Source organism: Equus przewalskii, chromosome 2 (assembly GCF_037783145.1).
Source record: "Equus przewalskii isolate Varuska chromosome 2, EquPr2, whole genome shotgun sequence".
Classification (NCBI taxonomy): Eukaryota; Metazoa; Chordata; class Mammalia; order Perissodactyla; family Equidae; genus Equus; species Equus przewalskii.
The window spans coordinates 106,116,403-106,141,980 of NC_091832.1; the positions used below are offsets into that span (position 1 = coordinate 106,116,403).

General features: G+C 35.5%; 1 protein-coding gene across 15 annotated transcripts in view; it reads left to right on the forward strand.

Moving 5' to 3' along the window:
• The first annotated feature begins 457 nt into the window (after nucleotides 1-457).
• BBS7 (Bardet-Biedl syndrome 7) overlaps nucleotides 458-25,578 on the forward strand; it is a 34,767-nt gene continuing 9,646 nt past the window's right edge. For 2 of the 15 annotated variants that reach the window (XM_008533205.2, XM_008533200.2), the window contains exons 1-13: nucleotides 458-756; nucleotides 2,329-2,394; nucleotides 5,924-5,986; nucleotides 7,417-7,592; nucleotides 9,523-9,709; nucleotides 11,446-11,518; nucleotides 11,942-12,058; nucleotides 13,733-13,863; nucleotides 17,978-18,062; nucleotides 18,809-18,911; nucleotides 20,575-20,767; nucleotides 21,971-22,045; nucleotides 24,365-24,430. In XM_008533205.2, the coding sequence (XP_008531427.1) occupies nucleotides 721-756; nucleotides 2,329-2,394; nucleotides 5,924-5,986; nucleotides 7,417-7,592; nucleotides 9,523-9,709; nucleotides 11,446-11,518; nucleotides 11,942-12,058; nucleotides 13,733-13,863; nucleotides 17,978-18,062; nucleotides 18,809-18,911; nucleotides 20,575-20,767; nucleotides 21,971-22,045; nucleotides 24,365-24,430 (1,371 nt within the window). In that variant the 5' untranslated portion in view covers nucleotides 458-720. The other 13 variants (XM_070609192.1, XM_070609185.1, XM_070609198.1 and 10 more) reach the window with 11 other exon arrangements.

Here is a 25,578-nt window from a genome sequence, read left to right on the forward strand (position 1 = left end):
ACTTTTTTGGAAGGGATGGGAAATAAAGGTATTTTTCATTAAAATATTTATGAGTTTATTTTTTAATATGTTTTTAAAAATAGTTCCAATTTCTAATACGGTAAATATCAATAGATAATAAACAAAAGGTCTTTGGGGTCCTTAATAGTTTATAAGAGTTTTGTAAAGGTGTCCTAAGGCCAAAAGTTTGAGAACTGCTGCTGTTCTGAAGCTAACGCCTATAACGGTGGAACCTAATTCTTTGGGGGACCCTTTCCAGCGTCAGTAAAACAGGTCAGAATCTACTCAGGCTTCTCATCAACGCTCTATACCGAAAAACTCTTCGAGGTGTTGTTCAGGGCGGCGGCGCCAAAGTGGGCGGGGGGAGGACGGGTGGAGCCAAGACTGCGTCTTCGGTCTCCCTGGAAACCACTTTGCTCGGGTCTCCAGAACCGCGTCCTCCGTTCGTCTCGCCTCTGATTGGAGCAGCTTGTCAGTGGGCGGTCCGCCGGGAGAGGGGCGGGGCTTCACGTTCTTCCAGGGCCCACTCGCGTGAACGCACTGACGTCACGGCGGACGCGCAGCCCTGAGGCCCCGCTTGTGCATCCTCCGCCGAGGCCGCAGGGGTTGGGATTTGCCCCTCGGGGTTGAGCGAGTGGGTTCCTTTCCGAGGCCCGGGGCCCGGCAGCCTGTGCCACTCTTGTCCCGTCCTCGCGCTCTCCAGCGCGTCCGTGTTGCGTCATGGATCTGAATTTAAACCGAGCGGATTATTTGCAGGTAAACCCGAGGGGACAGGGTGGGCGCCGCGGGGGTGAGCCCGGTTCCCCGAGAGGATTCCATCCTCCCACTGACGCCTGTCGAGGTCGCCGGGAGCGGGGGCGGGGTGCTGCCCTTCCGTCGCCCTCCTCCCGGGCGCCTCCGGCTCGTCCACGACGGTGCACGCCCCCAGGGTGCTGGCGGCTGCGGGTCCTGAAGATGCTCCGCGAGTCCAGACGCGGTCCCTGACTCCTTCCCGGGGCCCATCTCTCCCCGCCGCAGCTGCCTCGGGCCTCTAACCCCTGAGTCTTCATCCCTACCCAGTCCCTTCTCCGAGCGCCGGACACCACTAGCCAGATCATCATCAAAGCGGCGACAACCGTTTATTGAGCATCCAGATTATTCTCGGAGCTTAACATCCACAAATGTTTAATGCTCATAAAAATCCTCAAAGTAGGTAATATTATAGAGAGGATCCAGGAGCTCTGAAAAGGTAAGTTGCTTTATAGCGAATAAGGATGGAGTTCTTGTTGGAAGCAAAGTCTGGCTGCAGAGCTGGTGTTCTCTCTGTTATAGCTCAGCCCTCGACCTTCTCTCCCTCTTCTCCGTCTCCTCCTTTTTCACTAATCCTGTTTTGGCTAAGGGTGCAAATGTTTGCCCGGTCAGTTTCCCTGGGAGATACGCTAGGTTCTTCCTACCTTAATAATTTCCATATCCAGCTGGTCACCACATCTTGCTGCTTTTACCTCCTAAATATCTCTTGGAATCTGTCCCGTTTTCTTCATCTCCACAACCCCCAGTTCAGGTTCTCATCTTCTCTTTCGTGGATTATTGAAATAGCCTCCTAATTGAGCTCCTAGCCTTCAGCTTCACCTCCCTCCAAGCCATCCTTTCACATCCCTTGCTAGATTGACGTTTCAAAATACAAATCTAAATAGATAATTTTAAACTTTAGTACTACTCCCCGGAATACAGAGGAAAATTACGGATTTATACTGTGTGTAAATTCTTTCATGATCTATTGTTTTCTCCAGCTTCTATCCTCCTCCCCTAACGATGCACCGCTAGTAACAGTTCCCTGCTGAACAAGCCGTGCTGTTTTCATCGTATGCACCTGTTGTAAAATAATCTTCATCGTCACTTGGATTCGATGTCATTGCCATCAGCATATTTGATATTTTAGCAAAAATTTTCTATATTGCAGTTTTAATAACTGTAATCTATTTCCAAATATTTTTAATCACTTCATAAAAACTCCTTAACAGTTGTATAAAGTTGGAAAAGAAGGCTTCTAGAAATATTTTTTTGTGAAGTATCTTGCCAGTAATGTCACATAATTATATCTGGCTTGACAACATAAATTTTGACAGGCATAAATTTTACTATTTTTGGTTTTTTCCTATACTCTGAGTTTGGGGCATATTTCATTAGATAAAAGTTCGTCATTGATAATTATTTCCTGTCACTAATTATTGCAATAAAAAGGTAAGACACTGTGATCTGAACGTGCTACTCCTTTTAATCTCTGATGTAAGAACTTCAAATTACAGTGTATTAGAGTACATTCACTAGCTGGCTGGTGTGTTTCCTTAGGTGGGAGTGACCTCTCAGAAGACTATGAAGCTACTTCCTGCCTCAAGACGTAGAGCTACCCAAAAGGTACTGTAGAGATACTCATTTCTCCACATCTCCTTAGGTCTCACAGAAGAGTGGGTTATATTTCCTTCTTTATTGGTAAGTAGTTCTTTTTAAAATGCTAGTGTTAAAATGGAAATGAATTTCTTTTAATTCGAACAGGGGTTGGAGTACCAAGAGACATTTACAAACTAACTTTCTTGGTCATTGTAATTATTTGTACAGTTAGTAACGAGTATAATCAAACTTGTTAAAAAACATATTCCATTTTTCTGGTAATAGTTTATTCTGTGTGTACTTGTGTATGCCAGACTGTGTATATGAAAAAAGAAATAGAAAACACAATAGGATATAGAGAAAATGTTTTTTTAAAAACTTTATCATATTTTTAAGAGTAATAAACTATTTTGATGTTGAACTTTATATTTAACAATATTGATTAATTTTATCGCAATGTTGATCCTATGAGACAAGAGAATTATGATTTCCACAAGACAATTATAATTTCTTAGAAGACTAGTAGGATATTTTAGTAGCTGCAAAATAAATGCAGTGTCCTGATATATTAACTTTTTGTCAAGATAAATCAACAGATTTCTGATTGTCATTTACAGTATTCAGTTCACTAGATCAACATTTCTCAAACTTTTTGGTCTCAGGACCCTTTTACACTCTTAAATTATTGAGGATCCCAAAGAACTTTTGCTTATGTAGGTTATATCTATCAATACTTATTGTATTAAAATTCAAACTAAGAAATGTTTAAAATATTTATTATTCTATTTTTGAAAATAATTAGAAAATTACATGTTTACATAAATAACATTTTTATGACTAATAACTTTTCAAAAACAAAAAAATTCAATGAGCATAGTGGCGTTGTATTACAGTTTTGCAAATTCTTTAGTCCGGCATAAGATTGGCACCTGAGCTAACATCTGTTGCCAATCATTTTTTTCTTCTTCTTCTTCTCCCCAAAGCCCCCCAGTACATGGTTGTATATTCTAGTTATAGATGGTTCTAGTTCTGCCATGTGGGATGCCGCCTTAGCATGGCTTGATGCATGGTGCTAGGTCTGCACCCAGGGTCCCAACCGAGGAAACCATGGGCCACTGAAGCAGAGTGTGTGAACTTAACCATTTGGCCACGGGGCCAGACCCCAATCTTTTTTTTTTTTCTTTCTTTCTTTCTCGCCAAAGCCCCCCAGTACATAGTTGTATGTTCTAATTGTAGGTCCTTCTAGTTGTGCGTGAGATATGTTGTTTTGGTTGAAGTATATGAAGAAAATCTAGCTTACATGATACATAGTTGAAAATAGGGAGGGGTATTCAGATAGCTTTTCCAGATAATTATTGCTCTTCATATTTGATACAACACCTATACTTGACAAATAGTGGTTTCTAAAACATTAGGTGCAGTGTGCACTCTGAAACTATATTCATTAGCTTTTCATACTTCGGTACATTTAAATCCACTGGTCGGTCTTATTATACTTTGAATGCATCTTTTACCCTTGCATGAATTTATAGCATCCTGTGATGGTCATATGAGATTATTGGTTCATTTGAATTATACAGATGTTCCAAATGTTGACACATTTTTCAATATATCAAAGAAATCACATTTGTTAATATCACGGCTGATCTCATCAGAAAAGTTAAGTATTGCAAAGCTGTCAGGCTCACAGTGTCAGATACAAGTCTTCCAAAGTACTGATTTTCACTTGAAAGCTTGAACTTTATCATTGGTAGCAAATACTGTCAGTTGCTTTCCTTTGAAATGACGGGCTCACTTCCTTCAGTTTTTAAAAAATGTCCATGAAATACCCAAGTGCTAATAATAATAGTTGTTGATTGTTCTTTCATTCTTAAAAATAGTGTTTCTTGAAAAGAAGACATAGTTCAGCTCATAACTCAATTTATACTAGTGCTTTTCCTCAAGACTGTTTCAGTATGCAGCACAAGTGCTTTATGCATCCTTCCTATTTTCCCACACTAAGTATTAAAAAGATGTACTCAAGGGTCGAGGTTTAATAAGAGTAATAATGTGATTGCTTCATCAAGGACATTCTTACATGAAACTGGATTTTTTGTTGTTGTTACTCTCAAATGGTGATGAAGATTACCGATTACGGGTATGGTTTGGTGTCATTGTTTTGATTCCTGTCAGACACTGGTAATTTTACCCACCGTTACTTCTTGCCATCATTGCAAATATCAACCTAGTGAAAAAGGAAAATAAAGACTTACTTAGAAAAATAATTTTGACCTAGCAGATTTCCTAAAAGGTTCTCATTGACGCCCAGGAGTCCAGGAACCACACTTTGGGAATCCCTGTAAAAGATTATTGTTTTACAAATTACTGGAATAGTATATTATCAAAAAATCAAAACCTTAATTAACACTTAAGTATTTTTTCATCTGAAAAGTCTTTGTCTATACCAAAGATCCATAAATCTGAAAATGTGTACATAATTATTTGTGAATGTTCATTGTTCTGGAGAGAAAGTTCACAGCTTTAATCAAATACACAAAGGGGTTTGTGATTCCCTCAGAAGGTTAAGAATCAGTGGGCTAAGAACATGGTCTGTGCAATATCAACTTTTTGATATTTGAGACTTGTTTTAGGTCCTAATACTTGGCCAATTATCTGATGTTCCTTTGTGCTTGAAAAGAACATTTATACTTTAATTCTTGGGATGAGTGACTTATTTATTTACACCCTCCCCCACATATATGTACATGCACACAACATATACATATGTGCATATACAGTCATGCACTGCATAACGATGTCTTGGTCAATGATGGATTGCATATACATATGAAGGTGGTCCCATAAGATTAGTAGTAGAGCCTGGGTGTGTAGTCGGCTGGACTATCTAGGTTTGTGTAAGTACACCCTAGGATGTTTGCACAATGGCAAAATCACCTAATCACACATTTTTCTCAGAATGTCTGACTGTGTATTATATCAAAAGTAGTTGTTTTTCTAACCTATATCCTTGTCTTTTGTCTTCTTGATTATCAATTTCTGAGAAAGAAGTGTTAAAATCTCCCTCTATATTTATTTCAAAATGATCCATTGGCCACATGCTGATAATTGTTGAAGCTGGGTGATGGATACATGAAAATTCATTATATTCTGTCTACTTTTGCATATGTTAAAATTTTTCCATTTAAAGGTTTAAAAATTTCAAGTAGGTCAGTCATAACTGTATTTGGTAATCTGTTTTGAAAGTTAATCTGAAAATGTTGTTGTGCTCCAGTTAAGAAAGTTACCTCCCTGCCATTTCTGTCCCTATTCTCTTGTTCTCTTTACATTGTAGGAACAGAATATATGGCTGACTACTTCTGTAACGATTCTCCATCTCCTTCTCTTTGGCCCTTTCCTATAAGTCTTTGAAAGATTATTTTTTGTGGGGTTGCCTTTTCTAGATTTTATGATCTCTACTTTTAAAATCATAATTTATATATTGAAAATCTTGTTTTCCGCATATGCAGTTACTAGGACATAATACTAGTAATTTTAGATTCTCTTCAATCTGTTACAGGTGGTCGTTGGAGATCATGATGGGGTAGTTATGTGCTTTGGCATGAAGAAGGGAGAAGCAGTGGTATGTATTGCTTTTTTGGGGGTGGGGCGTGGAAGGATTTTTTAAAAGAGAAATATGCTGCTTAGTGAATAACCCTAGATTAAAAATGTTCTAATATACAATGAAAAATGGGTTGTGAGGGAAGTAGTTGTATGAAGTATGAGGCTGCAGGTAGCACAAGAGTCATTTGCTAGCTGTTTATAAAACACCTTTGACAGCCTAGGGAGATATATTAGTTTTCTTTGCTGTGTAACAAATTCCCTCAAATTTAGGGGCTTAAAACAACACACGTTTATTATCTCACAGTTTCTGTGGGTCAGGAGTCCAGGCTCAAGGTCTCACATGGCTACGCTGTAGATGTCAGCCGGGCTGTTCCTTTCTGGAGTTCGGGGTCCTATTTCACACTCACGTGGTTGGCAGAATTCAATTCCTTGCTTTTGTAAGACTGAGGTCCCCACCTTATTGCTGTCTGTGAGTCTAGGCCTGCTCTCAGCACCTTGAGGCCCCCGCAACTCCTTGCTATGTGATCGTCTCACAGGCCCTCTTGCAATATGGTGACCTGCTTCTTCAGGCCAGCAGGAAAATCTGTCCGGGCTGCTAGGACAGAGTCTTCTATAACAATGTAACATGGAAGTGGCTATCCCATCACCTTTGCCACTTAATGTAACCTGATCAAGGAAGTGATTATTACATCATCATATTCACAGACTATAGTTTATGAGTGTTGGGGTTGAGATTTGAACTCTTATATTCATTATACGATATATGGAATTTACAAAAAGGTGAAGAGGGTGAAAACTATCAGAAACTCAGTATTTCTGTTCTTCATATATCCTCTCAGATATTTTATTCTCTGTGTATAAAGTCATTGAGGGGGAGGTTAAGAAACTGATGTCAATAATAAAATGGAAAATAACCAGGAAGAAATTAATGATACAAATGTTTCCAATTAAATAGAGAGAGAGTAACTTATATATTCAGGTTCTCAGTAAATTCTATAGTCCTAAAATTTATAAAAATTATAAAGAAACCAGGAGAGATTAGTTTTAAAAAGATAATTAAAATATAAAAACATGTCCATTGGAATCAGCTAGGGAATCTTGTTAAAATGCAGATTCTCACTCAGTAGATCTGGGGATGGGCCTGAGATTGTGTATTTTTAATAAGGTTAGTGATGCTAATGCTGCTGCTTAGTGAACCCTACTTTGAGTTGCAAGACTTTAGATTTTAATGATGTCTTTGAAATATGTGTGGGAATAAATAGTCCAAAGTTTGAAGATATTTGACAAAAAACCAGACTCACTGAAGTAAATACTTTTGTGTCTAAAGGCGTTTCTATATAGTAGAACTATAATATTTTGTAAGTTTAAAATCACAGCATTTTTTACAGTAAAGGAAAATGCTTACAATAAATTTGTATACTTACATTTTTTCCCCAATGATTTTTGCAGACAGTGTTCAAGACTTTACCGGGGCAGAAGATTGCAAGACTGGAACTAGGAGGGGTTCTTAACACACCCCAGGAGAAAGTTTTTGTTGCTGCAGGATCTGAGATTAGAGGTTTTACAAAGAGAGGAAAACAGTTCCTCTCTTTTGAAACAAACCTCACTGAAAGCATTAAAGCTATGTATGTTTATTCTTTTTTAATTTTTACACATCCATTTATAATATTTTGGTTAGGTGACAAACATTTGATTAAGTAGCACTTTGGCCATCAAAGTTGGTGACTACCAATAGGCTATAATTTTGAGTGAGTTAGGTAAGACTCTAAGTGAAAAATAGCTCCTTAATAGCTTCCTGATATGTGAAATTTTGCAATTAAAATTGTAGTTTTTGAATCATGGGGAGCTAGAAAGGGTTTTGAAAGTTCGTTTAATCCACTGTTCCTCAAACCTGCTACTTAGGAGAATCCTTTTGAAGCTTAAAACAATAGATTCCTTGTCCTACTTCATACCTGCAGGATCAGAATTATTAGGAGTAGGTTTAAAGGAAAAAGTTCTTCATTTGAATCCAATGCAGCCAGGTTATATCAGCAGCCAGATCTCGGTTTGGAAACTACTGATTGAGTCCAGAGTGCTGTGTAATGCACAGCCGTCCTGCATAATTCTGTATAGTGCACAGCACATGTCTTGATGTCTAGGCTGTAAAACTTTGGCAAGATTAGATAAGAATTAAACAATGGCAAGTGGAAGTAATGTCAGTGATTTAGCAAGAATATTATACTTTTGAAATGCTTTTGTAGATAGATGTGGCCAGTGATAATGGTGAAATACTGACATCAAAGTAATTAATTATTAGCATACCTCCACATTCAGAAAGGTATGTGGACAGAGATGGGAAGATAAGGAGTTTCCCAGCCAGTAGTCTCTTTAGGTAGTTTCTCAAATGTTTTTACTGCAGTGGCAGAGCTGGAATGGAAAGGTTCTTTATTCAGTTTTTGAAAATGTATTATCTGCATCTCCACATTTAAAGATTGCATAGGAAAATAAGGTTATAACTTGAAAATATTCAATAAGGAAACTAACCACTTACAAAATTGGTTACCCCTCACACATCCTACCCTGCTTAATACTTCTGTCTGTCCCCACTCTTGTCAATAGTGACTGGCAAGTGGTGCTTTGGATAATACAATGCAAATATAATGAGGATACATTTCAAAATGAAATTTAAAATCTTGGAAAAGATATAGAATTTCATTAGGTGATAGAAATGATATTAAGAGGATTACTGAAATCATATGCAGAGCCACAAAGTGAGGCCACCTAAACAATAATTGAGGAAGATAAAATCAGTAAGAATCATTACAGGATAAGGAATAATTTTAGTAGCAAAAAATTTTTAAATAGACCTTAGAGGTGGAGAAATAGGTGAAAGCTTCACATAAAATTACCCTGTTTATGATTACATGGTGATAGCAACCTAGACATGAAAGATAATACACTAGTATATAAGTTTTTTCAAAAAATTTCAACTCCCCCAGTGAAAACTTGGTTCAATCTAAGCCTTTTCCAGGTAATTTAGTGTGATAGTGAGATGGCTAAACTCTAGAGCTAAAAACTACCTGAGCTGCAATCCACTCCACTGTCTGCTAGTTGTGTGCCGTGGACAGGTTACTGAACATTTATTATCCCCTGTAAAGAGGGATAATCATGGTTCTAGTTTATAGAGTAGGAGCATTGAGCCAATATGTGTAAATCACTTAGGACAGTGCTTGGCACATAGTACACGTTCGAAAAAAGTTACTTTTTGACATATTAATCGTCTTCAGATACAGACAGTTAAATTATCATTATCTTGTCTTTATTTTCAGTTTTTCTGAGCTCAGCTGTTGAGAAGTCTGACACCTTAAGATCCTCATTTTTATCTTTCAAAATCAGTGTTAGACCAAAAGCCTAGAAATTAAGTCGGGGAAAGGGGAAGCTATATTCTCTGAGTCTGTGCTCAAATAATAGTAAACTCTGTAAATAAACTTTTATTTTTATCTCTGAAAAATTCAGGAGTTTCCTATGCTTATTTTTTAAAATATAGATATCTTAAATTACTTTTAATTTTCTCAGGCACATATCTGGCTCAGACCTCTTTCTCAGTGCAAGTTACATCTATAACCATTATTGTGACTGCAAAGACCAACATTATTACCTTTCTGGAGACAAAATCAATGACATCATCTGCCTGCCAGTGGAAAGATTGCCTCGTATTACACCAGTACTGGCCTGCCAGGACAGAGTTCTCAGAGTTTTACAGGTTGCTGTTTGCATTTTTATAATTTTTCATAACTTAGGTAAATGAATATTGATGAACAATGTATACTTGAGATAAATTAGTGATCATTGCCACTTTAAATGTCCTACTTAAAATTATAACTGGAAAAAGATTTTAATATTTTAATTGATAAACCAGTTTTTTTTGTTTGAGGCAAATGTGTTGAGATCTTTGGCAAGTGTGTAGAGAGGCATATATGGAAAAAAGGGTACTTTGTTGGATAAGTGAGTGAGTGATAGAGGAAAAAATCGTTTTATTGTCCTTATATTTCTATGAAAAACCATGATTGGCTGAAACAACTGCTTAAGGTCATTGTTATTAGTAATAGTTACAACTATGTCTTCTTGAAAGTGACTTTCAATACAATACACATACACACATCAGGACCCATAAAAAAAGTTTAAATGTAAATAACATATAGCAGGTGGAAAAACTTAAGTTGATGGTGAAAGTGTAGTTGAATAAAAAGTCTAGCTGTTTATTCTGTGCAACCACAGGCTGTCTCACTCTTTGGAATTTCATAGCCAGATGGCCATTTCTGGGCATCATCTCTTTTATAGAAGGAAAAATCCAGTGGTTCTGTGAGCTTGTTTTTTTTTCCTACGAGGAAGTAATGTTCAAGCTTCATTCTGGAGGCATGGATGATTAATTTCTCCCCTAGCCTCTGCACCCAAATGTCAATTGCTTGAATAAGGCTTTTAACAGGAGCTGGCTAATGTTCAGTTAGACATTGGTCTGGCTGAATTCTAGGATTCTACTTTAACAAGAGATTCATATATTTATTGTAAAAAAATAATCACTAAGGATTTGTGAAAGTAAAAAGCTGAAGTCTTTCCTCTGTCCTGCACGCTTCTCTTCTACTCCCCATCTGCCTTTGTAGGAAATTCGTTGCCCCAGAGGTAGCCTTTTTAAAACAATTTTGTGCATATTCTTTTGTGTTTATATAGTTATATGTAGATATCTGAGAATTTGTAAATGTTATTTTAAATAAAAGATAAAGCATATGGCTCTCCTATATGTTCTCTATATATATTTAAATTTTTTTGACAAAAATGATATCCTATCCTATTTACTATAATTTTGCAAATTTTTTTATTGAATGATTTATTGTAGTTTTTTTCTGTGTGAGTGTAAGTACTTCTACCTCATTCTTTAACAGCTTCACAAATACTATATACTAAATTAAAGCATTAAGTGGTGAAACTGAAACAATGACAAATAAAAGGACCCAACTTGTTTTCTCATCTAAATAGCAGGTCACTCTGCCTCTCACTGGAGTAGGCTTTGGAAATACCCAAAGGCAAGGCCAAAATTTTCCTTAGGTAACTTTGGATCTGTTTAAATGTTTGATTGTGCTCTAAGTTAAAGCCCTCAAGTTAGAGAGGACAGAAGAAACAGCTCGTTTCTGGAAAGTTTACATTGGAAAACTTACCAGTGTCAAGTTTTCAGGCAGACAAAGTATTTAGAATGAAAAGTATTGAAAGTGAAAGATATTTTAAATATTTCTTTCCTTGATCTTTGTATTTTATATATATTTTATTTTAAAATGAGATAACATATGCAAAATTGCTAACAAATGCAAGTTAACATTCATGAGCTAATTTTTTCAGCAGTTTTATTCTAGAGTACTCAATATGAATATTGATGTTATCTATGAGTGCCTATATTATTTTAAATTTGTATTTTGTTTCAGTTTTAAAATACTTATTCTCCTTCAGGGATCTGACGTAATGTATGAAATTGAAGTTCCTGGCCCACCTACTGTTTTAGCGCTACACAACGGAAATGGCGGTAACCAGGATTTCACTTTTCACAGTCAAATAAGGGAGTGCATTATGTTAGTTATGTCTAGATCTTTCAGGGTTTTAGTAATGTAAATATGTATTAAGTGAAAATGGCAAATTGTAGAAACAACAGGAATTGGAATCGAGACAGTTGTCTTCTGATAACTTGCCAGTAACTAACATTAATGAGTTATTGGACTTTAATTTTCAGTTTCCTCATCTTAATAGCAGATGATGAGGAGGACTCTTATCTTAATGGTTATAAAATTCTGTAGATATATAAGCATCCTCCAAAATTGTTTTCTGTCTTTTTTAATATTTTTAAGTGAGATTTTTACATGAAGGTCAATATATGCGAAGATATTTTAATTTCAAATAGATATTATAAGTTGTGGGATCAATATAATATGTTGACTTTAATTATAACAAGGTGACTCTGGAGAAGACCTCATGTTTGGAACATCAGATGGAAAACTTGGGCTTATTCAGATCACTACATCTAAACCGATACATAAATGGGAGATTCGAAATGAGAAAAAGAGGGGAGGTATGTTTTTGATGTAGTTCAGATTCTGAAATTTCGGTGATTATTAAATAAAATATCCTAGATTCTATAATTCATTCTGTTTTATTTATTCATAATACATGGCGGACTTAGCTTAGCAATTCCCAGGGCCACCTCAGATTTATTTACTATTTGTTCATTTAGCACGTGTACCATACTTTTGGCATAATTTTTTTTAAGTAAGAAATGCTAATAGTAATTTGAGATAGATAGGCTTTTATGGGCTAATGTCCATCTGTAACATCATTCTATGCTCAAAACCATTTTTCATTGTTTGCTGTAGGGAATTAATTGAAATTTGGGAGTTCTTGGTGTTAGGCAAGGAAGAAGTGCAATGGGTCAGGGAATATTCCTGTTTCCTAAGAAACTTATCCATTCTAAGTATATCTGATCTGTATCTGACTTGGTAGGCAGTGAAATGGCCATTTATAGGTACAGCTTATTTATTCATATGTTCATTTATTCCTTCAACAAATACTTGTTAGGGGAGACTGGATAAGCAAATGAATAAGATAACTTCAGCTATTCACCTGAAGAAAATATAACAGGGTAATATATTAGAGAATGATGGATGGAAGGGTGAAGGGCAGCTTTTATACTGGGTAGTCATGGAAGGCATCTTATAAGAGATGAAATTTGAACTGAGATCTGATTGATAAGAAAAGGAGTTAGTAATGTAAAGAACTGAGGGAAAAGAATGTTCCAAGAAGAGAAAAAAATAAGGGCAAATGACTTGGGGCAGAGATAAACTTGATTCATTTGAGGAGCAGTAGGAAGACGAGTGTGGCTAGATGCATTAGCATGGCATGAGATAAAGTCAGAGAGATAGAGTAGGGCCAAATCATGTAGGTCTGTGTAGGTCATACAGAGCCTTGGAAAAGGGTTTGAATTTTAATCTAAGTACAGTAGGAAGTCATTGGAGAATTGTAAATGGGGGTATGACAGGATCTAATTTATCAAAACAAAACAAACAAAAATCACTCCATGAAGAATGGATTTTGGCGGAATCAGGTCAAGATTGGAAGCATGGAGATCAGTTGAGAAGTTATAGTTATAGTTGTTATAATTTATCCTGGTGTAGGCTAGAGATACTGGTAACCTAGACTAGGCTAATAGTAGTTGGAAATGGAAAGAAGGAGACAATGTCAATATATATTTTGGCGATAGAGCAGATAGAATTTGCTAATCGGTTTGATATAGGAAGTGAGAAAAAGAGATGCAGTCTAGATTTTTGGCCTGAGCAACTGGGTGGTATCATACTGAGGTAAGGGGAGAATGGGGAAGGAGCACTGTTGATGGGATGTGATAAAGAGGGGAATTAAGAATGTTGTTCCGGGCATGGAAAGTTTGAGATGCAAATAGATGTCTAAGAGAAGTTGCTGAATAGGAACTTGGGTATATCAGTCTCAAGCTCTGGGGAGAGACCAGAGCTGGAGATGTAAATTTAGGGGCTGTTGCCATATAGGTTATGTTTAAAGCCTTGGAAATGAATGAACGTGGATGGAAAAGAGAAGGATACCTGATTATGCTCAAAGTTTTTTGTTTTTTCTTCCATTCTGATTTGGTATATACATTTTTTTCATTCTTACTTGGTATATAATTGACTATAATGTTAGTTTTATTAATAACTTAGTGCATGTATCATTTTTTTTAAAGGTATTTTGTGTGTGGACAACTTTGACATTGTGGGTGATGGAGTTAAAGATTTACTTGTTGGGAGAGATGATGGAATGGTGGAAGTGTATAGTTTTGATAATGCAAATGAGCCTGTTCTACGATTCGATCAGGTTAGTTTATTTTAAAAAATACTATATATTCTTATTATTCATCAAATAGTTATAGAGATGGCTATGATAGTTTGAGTTTTCTTAGATGAAATATATTAAAATCTTGTGTTTGGCTTAAAATATTGCTGCTTTGATGTTATCGAAATCTTCTCTAGACTGCTCTTGTGTTTGAACAGTAGACTATTCCCTTCAAGCTGAATAATAAATTACTTCTTCATTTGGTTTCTAAATATTGTATATCTAAAGTATTAAATATTTTGCCTTAGTTTCTATAAGTAGAAACTAAGTATAAAGTAGTTTCTGTAGTAGAGTACAGCAGTTACATTTATGTGTTTGGGTGACATATATGAGACCATGTTGTTTTAAAGTAATAAGGTTTTGGGAATAAACTTCATATTGTTAGGACAACGTAAAAAATATCTTTAAGCAGAAAGGGAAAAACAGCAGTTTCACTTCTATCCACCCGAAAATCAGCTATGTAAGAAGAAATATTAGATAAGAGTAATTTTTAGTTCCAAATTTTAAATGTAATTAAGCTTTTTTATCCCAAGGTACAAAGTCATATGGAGAGTCAAGCTGGTATAAATGGAATCTTTCATTTTCATGAAGTGGTGTTCTCCGGTCCGGAGTTTCCCCATGCTGCCTCAAGCAGGATGCATTGAGACTCTTGTTTTTTTTTTTTAAAGCCACAACTCATTATCAACCTTTCTTTCTTTGTATATGTTCTCTAATAGTGGTCCCTCCCAGTCCCAACTTTAACTGAAGATTGTCAAATGCAGATGTTTGGGTGCATAGATAAAGTATATTATGTAGATAATATGGGGATAAAAACACTATACAACTTATTTTCTGGATTTATCTCATATTTGTTTATCTTATTTTGGTGTAAAAAGTCATCTTGCTAATGATGCAAATAATAGTTTAGGCTTAAGAGTATATAATACTTCTTTGTTGGTGATCTCCTATTTTTTTCTCATCAACCCCTGAGAAATTTTCCTATTTAGACCCCAAATCTCCTCTTTGACTTCTATTCCAAAGCCCAGTAATGACATAGCATTTCCCTCCTCTGCCAGGTATGGCACTAAGAAATTCTGTCTTCCAACTCTTTCGTCTAATGACAGAAGTACTGCTCTCAGATTATGCTAAGGCTGCGAATATATGCTGCCTCATCTTGGATTCATGATGTCACTCTCTTTATTGTTTTCCTAATCAGGAGAAGACATGTTATCTGACAGAGTCTGGACTGATAGTTGATTAATCAAAAAAGTTAAGGAGCAAATCATAAAAAGAGAATCTCTCTCTCTATATATATATTTATGTCTCTCTCTCTCTCTATATATATATACACCTTAAACATCATATTTTAACTTGTAAATATATATTCATTTGCCAATATTTTGAGGAATGACCAAAGTCTTCTTTTGTGAGTTTAGGTCCCTTAATCGGCATTCCGTGTTGTTACTTACGTAAACCACGTCTATACTAGATCGTCTAGTAGCTCCTATTTTATGGCTATATGACTGTTTTTTTTAAATATGAGTTGAATTAGCTAAATCTGCCAATCTAAGACTTTTAGAGAAATGTATTTGAAGTATATAAGATAAATGAATTTCCTTAAAATGTATTGGGGCTGGCCTGGTGGCACAGCGGTTAAGTGCACACTTTCCACTTCAGCGGCCGGGGGTTCGCTGGTTCAGATCCCAGGTGCGGACATGGCACAGCTTGGCACGCCATGCTGTGGTAGGCGTCCCACGTATAAAGTAGAGGAAGATGGGCATGGATGTTAGCTCAGGCCCAGTCTTCCTCAGCAAAAAGAGGAGGATTGGCAGTGGTTAGCTCAGGGCTAATCTTCCTCAAGAAAAATGTAGAAATTAACAGTTTTTTAACTTTTTCTTAATAAGGTTAAGTAAGATACTTCTAAGCGAGTAAAAGTTAGGGTTAATAGTTACTCAATAAACCATTTAAAAAGTGAGGATGTGTGTACCTCTGTTGTCCAGGTAAAACATCCTTCTATAAATCAAATGGTGTCTGATGTTTTGCTTTCAATAAGTGGAAGGAGGACCTAATCAAGTTGTCAGATGAAATGCCATTAAAAAAATGTTTTGGTGATAGATTGGTTGGTGATTTTAGGTAGATAACTTGGAAGATGTTTAAACAATTGAGTGAATTTTCAGCAACAAAATTTCTTTAATTCTCATCAACATCTTTATGTGACTAAGGTTGAACAGTACTTCTATCTATGAAAATGGAAAATAGGAATAGAACTGATGTTGAACCCAGTCTCACTCTAGCATTATGTAAATGATATTGATTTGTGATGCGTGAATAATTTGGAAGGAAAAAAGTCCCATTCATCTCACAAGATACATTTCCTATTGAATTTCGCTTTTGTCAAACTTGTATATTTGTCTTATCAATTGTGTGTACTAATAATTATAATGATAGAAATTTCTAATGTTGAGAGCTTTATGATCACAGAAGATAAAAATTTCAATTTATTATTTTTTGGTTTCAGAGAAGTATAAAAGAATTTCAGGTATATGAGTACATTACATTAAGATAAATGTATGTGGGGGAAGTGGAATGAAAGTAAAAGTTCAAGAAGAAGGAACAGTGTAAAATTTCCAACTGTTAAAGAAGGATCTGTTTCTTCATTTTTTAAGTCGATGATTATGTGTATAAATTTGTCCTGGTATTTAGACTAATGGGTATGGTTATAGGATGTGACAGTTTCATTTTAAAATGATAATAGAAGTTACGTTCTTTGTAACTATTTACAATTGTGATGAAAAATCTAAAGGTGAGCTTAAAAATATAGAGAGAGAGATGCATAGTTTTTTCAGAATTACTTTAATGGGAACATGTACAAAAAAGTTTGAAGATTTCTAGTGTATGTGAGATCCACTGGGACATTTATTAAAAATGCACCTATGAAGCTAACTTTATGCAAACTTATAATCAAAGCTTTGTTACTTGATTCTCTTACGTAATCAGCCTCAGGAACAGCTAAGATAGCCTGATTTGCAGAATAACTCAGAGGTCTGCCTCCTTCGGGGAAGGTTAAGAGAGTTAGTGTGTTTACTGCCAGAGTCCGTTCTCTCCACCTTGTCCTTTAAAACAATGGTTCTTATCCTTGCCTGATAAGAATTACGTAGCAGAGTTTTCAAACTACTGGGCAAAACCTATTAGTGAGTTGCCAGCTCATTTTTTTTTAATGAAATAGGTTAGAGTAGAATATATCAGAGTACAATGCAAACCCTTTAAATTGTATGTTCGTGTGTATTCATGTGTGAATGTATACCAGCTTGCAATATAAAATTTATTGCTTGCTTTCCAAATACCTTGAAAGCCACTGACCTAGAGTGCTTGTTAAAAACACAGATCCCTACTTGACTAGTTGAAGTATTGCTTAAAGGAGATATAAACCCTGAACTATCTGAGAAACTTGGTTTCTGTCATTAGTAGCAAATTTCCTAAAGCTTCCATATAGGCTATCATCTTCTTTAGTCATCTAAAAAACTATTTGGAGGGGCCGGCCCCATGGTCGAGTGGTTACCATTCTGCACACTGTGCCTCGATGGGCTGGGTTTATGTGGTTCAGATCCTGGGTGCAGATCTACTCCACTCATCAGCCATGCTGTGGAGGCATCCCACATCCAAAGTAGAGGAGGACTGGCACAGATGTTAGCTCAGGGCTCATCTCCCTCACCGAAACAAAAACAAAAACAAAAACTATTTGGAGAAAACAGGAGAGGTGGTCTGTGGAATTCAGATAATAGACTAAATGTATTAAGAGTTTTGCTTATATAATTTTTTTAAAAAAACTTTTTTCTTTATATAAATAATCTATTTTTGCTCATTAGATGACTACTGTAGCTGAGTGGTACACACAAATAGATGAGTCACTTTCAATCTTCTTTCCTGAAATTTAAAAACACTGGAATTTTCTGCCATTTCTGCAGGATTTTTGCCTTTCCAGTCAGTGTCTGCACGTAATAAGTACTCAGTAGTCTATGTTGAAGTCTGGAGACAGGAAAATAAGTTTTGTGGCTTATCTTAACATCTGTGAAATGTTTAGTTATTAATGAAGTGCTTGATCTTAAATTTGTTTTAGGCATTGTCTGAAAGTGTCACATCTATCCAGGGTGGTTGTGTAGGGAAAGATGGCTATGATGAAATCGTGGTATCCACATATTCAGGTAAGGTAAATGGTGCTTGGTAGTTGAAGAAAGAATCAGTAATAAAAATATAAGTTTAATAAATTGCTTTTAATGACTATTTTTTTAATAAGTATTATTAGTAAGTCACTCTTACCTACAGCATTAAAAGCTGTATTGTTTAAAAAATAAGGAGAGAAGCGGGGTATTGATTTATAAAATAGCTAATATTTGAATACTTTTTAAGAGTGCTCATTAGCATGTCTCCAGTATCGTTGAAAATTAAATGATGTTCTTTGGTTTAAAAGAAGTATTTACTGAAATTTACGTTTTGTTACTGTGTACATTTCTTACAAAAACTCGCTTGTTTTTGAGTAGGTCATTTTTGCATTCTTGTAATAGTCATATGAGAATTTCACTTTCCGTGAAAGTAGTTTTTGGAAGACGATTCTTATTCATCAGCTATTTTTGCATTTGCTAGAATGTGTTGACTTATTCCATACTTGAAAACTAAAACTGTAAATTAAGAAGTGAAAGGTTTCCTTAATCATAGTATTATAGCGTTTCAGGCAAAACAAAAATAGTATCACAAAATGCTTAAGTAATTTCTTTATAGTTTAAATATTTTCCAGCTTGATTTCTTCTGTGTGTTTTGTTTTGTTTTTTGAAGAGAAATAAGTCCTAAGACCAAGTGAGGTTGATGTTGGTGGACAAGGGGGCATGTATATTGGGGTTTCTTTTAACACCAGCAGCACTTAATGGTACACAATTGTAATTCATCGCTGCAGGCTGGGTTACAGGTCTGACAACAGAGCCTATTCATAAGGAAAGTGGACCAGGAGAAGAACTAAAAATTAATCAGGAGATGCAGAATAAAATTTCTTCTTTACGGTAATTTTGGATTTTTTGACTCTTTTTTCATTTCATGAAGTGTGTTGTTTTTTATTACTTATAGATGCAGTATATTTTATTGGAAGGAATTATACAGTTAATTAGTTTATCACCTTTTTAAGTTAAAGTTTATCAGTTTGAGAAAATTAGCAGTAAGTGCTGATTAATATTTTGGAGTTCGAAATATACTTTTTGTACGTTTTATTCTATACTGACTTTTTCTTAGATCAAGAATTGTATTTTTTTCATTTGTTTAGTTATGGCTAGTTGTAGTGTTTTGTTTTGTTTTCACATGTTAGAAAGAAACCAACACAGATGGTTCTGTTCCTCATTAATTCTAATATTCACTGCTCCTGGGGACCCTTCTGAATCTGTAACTTTGGCTTATAAGTTTTCTTACTGGAAATGAATAATGTTGACTCCCTAAGACACAACAATTGCTTTTGTGGCCTTTCAACTTGACCAGTCCTGTGGAAAAAGTACCCCAGCCTCAAGTAAAAGTGCTTCCTACACAGAAGAAGTGGGATTTGCTGAAATTTTTAATGACTGCTCTCTCTACTTCAACCCTGGCCAGCCTCTTGGGGTAGGGAGGGCTGAATTTTTTTGGTGGTAGTTGAGAGCTACAGAAGTTTTTAAGGCAGCAAAATGCCACAAGTACTAGTTCACTAAAGCCATACCACAGGTTCACCACAAGCCAGTTCACCAAAGCCACCAGAAGAGCAAATTCTAGTGTTCGTACAACAAGGATACCAAGCAGAGTTAATGGCTGCTATCTCACATCCTCAGTCCACTACCTTATCTTTATAACTAAGTCTGCCCCCTCCTGATACCACTGGAATGTAAGCTCATGAGAAGCTTATGTCTGTTTTGCTCATTCAGCAGCTGGAACATAGGTACATAGGAGGCACTCAGTAAATGTTTCTTGTGTGAGTGAATCTTTTCCTTTGTTCATGGCACAGATCCCTTCCAAGCTCCTCCCCCGACTTTTCCCCCTAAGTTGGGGCTAGCTAAGGCTCATGTTGGTCTACCCCAATTACTATTTGCTTCATTTGCATATGGCCTTTCCCCTTAACTGGAGAGACTCTTAAGTTCAATCTCAGCCGAATCCTCTCCAGCACTTGGAAGAACTTCAGCTGTACCACTGGCTCTTGATCGTCCTTGTAGCCTCCAAAATGTTAATACTGTGCAGCCTCCTCCTTATTTTGTCTATCTCCCCTAATGTCTTACTGAAAGGTACATGTTTACTGGTTTCACACATTCTGTATTTTACATATTTGCTCATTAAATCTAGTATGTTCCTCTGCCCCAGTATAATCAGTTTCTCTTCTGATTAGTACTCCATGTAACTAAGCAGATTTGCATGTTACAATTGATTATCGTGTATAGAATTAACTGAGTATTTACCTGGCTTGATACTTAGAACTCTTTATTAATATTGATGGTATGGGACTGAGAAGATGTGTTAATTTTTAGATCAGAGATAAAGTGGAATCATTTGGTCAGTCACAGAAGCAAAAATTTTGTTCCTATTAGTGTTAATAGTTCTATCTCAGTCAATAAAAATCCACTTTGCAGAAGTAAATGTCTCAAATTTTTATAAACATTCTAAGAACCCCAAATGTTCACACTTATAGATGACAAAATTGGATATATCTTCCTCTAGGAGTGAGTTGGAACATCTGCAGCTTAAGGTGCTACAGGAAAGAGAGAAATATCAACAGTCTTCTCAATCAAGCAAAGCAAAGTCAGCAGTTCCTTCATTTAGCATAAATGACAAATTTACATTAAATAAAGATGATGCCAGCTACAGTCTTACCTTAGAGGTGCAGACAGCAATAGATAATGTCTTAATACAGGTAAGCAAAGTGTCTAATTTCTTTGTTTTATGACTGGATCCATTTTGTAAACCAGTCATATGCACTAATTATTATTGAACACTTTTAGTTTTAGGCAGTAATTTGAAATGTTTATCTTTTAAATGTTATATTTAGTTTAGATAGTAATTTTAAAGGTTTATCTTAATCTTCCATTAGATAATCAGCTTGCTCATAGATTATCTAAATTATATCTTTACTTTTTATTTATCCTGTACATGTTAAACAAAAGACTGATGGACTTAAGTTTCAGGAAGTCAGAAGGGGCACTTAAGGATTTTGTTCTTTGGCTAAGCTTTAGGAGAATCTTAACAGAGGTGCAACTTTAATGCTGGTATTCGAACCTTTTTTTAAGCTCCAAATATTAAAATGATAGCTTACAGCACAGCTTGCTCATTAACGATCAGTTTCTAGGTTGATCAGTTGGCTGAGTAGATAATCCCAAAGTTTAGGTAAAATTTAGGGATAATAATATACAACTCCATTCATCAATATATTTAGTTATTTTTCCTTTCAATTGGAAGATTTTCAGGGAGTGGAAAAGGATGATAGTAGAATGAATGGAAAACAAGCAAAAGATGGACAATGCATCAGAAAATGAGAAAGAAATAAACAGGAAGAAGAAGACAAGGTTTAAAAAGATGTGGTGGAAAGATCAGATTATTAATTAAAACTTAAAGGCAGAAGTCTCTCTTAAGTGATGCAGCTCCAGGGCTGCTGCACTGAACGACTCCAGGAGCACCATTCACGCAGAACACAGCACAACAGCATTGCGCTAGAAACCGTCTCTCCAGAGGAGGCCAAAAATACTCTCCTTTCTGTGTTACGGGTGAAATTAACATTGATCAAAATGACCTGATGTAATCAGAATGGCCATATGATTATTTGCAGCCCATGGTAACATTTTTAGCACTGACAAAAATAGGTAGGAAGATTATACTTTTAAGGGGATGGTGAGAGATGATATTCTATGATCTCTGATAATCCAAATTAGAAAAAAGTAGGTCATCGAAATATAAAATATATTCTTTATTATATTTATTTTCTAGGAGTACATATTATCAAATATAAATTAAAGATGAACATAAACTAGAACTAAGGAGAACCCTTTCTTAGAGAAAATATGTTTTGTGAAAATTTTTAGTTTTCCATCTGAACTCTTTTTTTTTTAAATATTGACTGTAGAGTGATGTTCCAATAGATTTACTTGATGTGGATAAAAATTCTGCTGTTGTCAGCTTTAGCAGCTGTGATTCTGAGGTGAGTAAAAAATACAAAGAATTCTTCAGATACTTTCATTTCTGTTATGCCATTTTGAATAAAGCCTATAAATGCTCCTAGGGTGTAATGTTTCTTCTTCAGTCTTTCCTTTCATTCCCTTTCCTTCAAAATCTGCTTCTGCTCTCTCTCTCTGTCCTCAGATAATCCAGAAACTGAGCTGTTGTTCCAGATTCCTTTCTCTGATCTGTTAAATCCAATTAGTCCCCAGTTTCTGCCAGTTCTGCCTCCCTGGCTGTGGTGCCTCTACTCTGCTTCATTTCCACTGCTGTTAACTTTCCAGGCCTTCATCATATCTTGCTTGAACTACTCATCTACCAGTTTCTCTGCCTCCAGTGTTGCCTCTCACCTCCAGGCTGTGCTGTACACTGCCACCAGAGAGGTCTTCCAAAAATACAAACCGTCATTTCTTTCTCAAAACCTTTCAAAGATTCTTCATTTCCTGCTGCATGTAAGTCTAGATTCCTCATTGCGGCATAAAAACTTTCCATGATTCAGCTCTTCATTGCATCTCCAATTTATCTCTCACCAGCTGCTACCTTCCCTCGCATGCACATTATTTCTGCCAAACTCAAGTTCTTAAAATTTCTTGAAACTGCTGTACAGTTTCGCACATTCCTACATTTGAGCATGATCTGTTCCTTCTGCCCGCCCTTCCTCACTTTTTCTGGGCTTGGTGAATCTTGCTTACCCTTCATTCAGCAGACATTTGTTGAGCACTGACAGTGTTCAAAGTCCCTGGGGTGAGATCGTGTCAGGATTTGGACATACCTACTGTATCTCTTCCTTCTGCCTTGTACGTACTAGCAAACTAGCAGTCTCGGAGCTGGGTGCGGCTCCTGAAGAGAAGTTAGGGGCAAGATACGGTCTGGAGTAGTTGCATTGGAGAAGGCAAGCCAGAGCAGGAGATGGTGACTGTAGTTGGCAGGTAGTTATCCATATAAAAAAGGGAGGAATAGAAGAGTAGATAAAGAACAAAGTTGATAGCTATATTAGGAAACAATTTTCAATATAATTTCATAGTAAAGCTCTTTTTTAGTAAGAAATTCTATAACAGCTGTATTATGTTATCATATATGGTTTGTCATCCCTGCTTGAGAATAAAACATAAAAGATTAGGGCCTACATTTTAATGATCATTTAAAAAATCAAGTTAATATAAACTTAAAATCTTTAATTCCTAAGTTACTATGAAAGATTAACCTGTTTTATTTACCTCACTACAGGATTCTTTGAAATTAGTATTTTATACTAATTTAAAACCTATTTTCTAGACTGATAGCTTTAAAAAAAACCTTTTTGTGGAGATTACAAGTATGCACAAAAGTAGAAAGAATAGCATAGTAACCTCCAGCTACTCCTTGCTAACTTCGGCGTATGGCCAGTCTTGTTTTATGCTCTTCACTCTCTTCCTCCCCCATCCCAAACCTAATCCCAGACATTTTATCTCCTTTAATCTATGTTGTTTTATCCATAAATAAAGTACATAACATTTGTTTTTAATCACACAAATGTATATTTATTTTTGAGTTGATTTATCCTCTGTGTTTACTGAGCTTATATGATTTGAAATTAAAATGTTCAAATTTACTTTTTGATGTTAGCATCCTTTTTATTTATTAGGTTGTTTATTAAAAATAGAGAAATAGCAGTACATGAAAATTGCACATCAAATATTTCATGTTGCTTTGCCTATTTGTGCAATTCATGCACCCAGATATATTTTTCTATTTTTAGTAGTTTAATATTCAATTTCAAGAAGTTATAATACTTGAAGTAACCTCTGCAATTTAACTCAGCAGATGTGTATTGAATGCCTGCAGAATGCCAGGCATTGTGCGGTTTGCTGGGCATACAGGGAGAGATATTTCTCTGTCCTCTATAAGTATTTGTGAAAATCAAAGACATTCAACGCCATACATTGATGTTTTTGTGTTTATAATATAAAATTAGGAGTCTGCACCGTCAGTTAAATTTTTAGAAGAACAGTTAATATTTTAAAAGGTTATTATAGAGACTCAAGATGGAAAGAGAATGGGCTTTAGAGTCTTAAATATAGGAATTTGAATTCCAGTTTCCTTTTGGGAAATTTACCTAACCCCTCATGCCTCAGTTTTTTCATCTGTTAAAACTTACTTAGTAAAACTTACTATAGGGCTGTTCTACGAATAAGCAGAAAGCATTGAACACAGTACCACCCAAATGATGTGTGTTCGGTGAATAGTAACCATTATTATTGATGCTGTCTTCATTGTTAAAAACATGGATTCATTCTTTTCCTCAACTTGGAATTCTTCCCAGTCAAATGACAACTTTCTTCTTGCCACTTATCGGTGCCAGGCAAATACCACAAGGCTGGAACTCAAGGTAAAAATGTTTGAAATTACTTTTACTTGAGAGTTTGAACTTTCTTTTTTTCCTTGGTATATCTTGCAACATATGATATCATTTCTCTGCATTAAATTTCTTCCTGAAATGAGTCATTTTGAAGTAACAACTTTTGAATGACTTGTTAGGTTTTAACTCAGCCCAAACCACTATCTCTGCTTTTAGCTCCCAACAAATCACCTTCTCTAAAATTACTGATCCTAAATTTTCTCTAACTAGAAATTTTTTTTCTAATTTTCTGTTATGGAAAGTTTCAAACATATGTGAAAGTAGTGACTCCAGCTTCAGCAATGATCAACTCATGGCAATCTTATTTATACTGTCACTCTCCATTCCAAATTATTTTGAAGCAAATACATGATATTTTATAATTCCCTTTGTAAATATTTCAGTACTTACATCTAAAAGAACTTTTTTTAAACATAACCACAGTACTATTATTACACCTAAGAAAAATTAACAGTAATTCCTTAGTATCATCAAATATTTAGTGTTCAGATTTCACTGATTTTTGTTTTTAGTTTGTTTGATCTAATCCTGGTCCAAATAAAGTAATTTGGTTATTAACGTATCTGAGCATTTGCCCTGTATTTTCTACTATCTGGATTTTTCTGATTGCATTCCAGTGCTGTCAATTATTACCACCTATTCTGGAGAAATTCTTAAGTTTTCTCTAGCAACTTAGTAACATAATCACTTTCAAAATTAAATAGTGATTATAGCACACAAATCTTTTAGTTATTTAATTTGTGTTGAGATATTTTTAAAATTTTATTTGGTATATTTATGAGCTAAAAATTAAGGACTGATTTTTTTCCTAGTATTGCTGATGTTCTGAGACTCAATCTGTGTTTTTTTCAAGAGAGATGCTGATACACAATAATTTTTTCATACCTGGTTGTGGAAGTTCCCGTTAAATGTAATTTTTTTCCTAAACAATTTATTTTAGCCTGTGTAAGTCCCCTTTATATATTTTGAAAGAGAAAATGAAAAGTGGGATAAATTTATTTCTAAGGGAATATACTTAAGCATATTGTATGTAACCTAATTAAACATTTTAAATTAAATTTTCACTGAGCAAGATTGTGCCAATAAATTAGGAAGTAGGCCTAAAAAATATTAAAAAG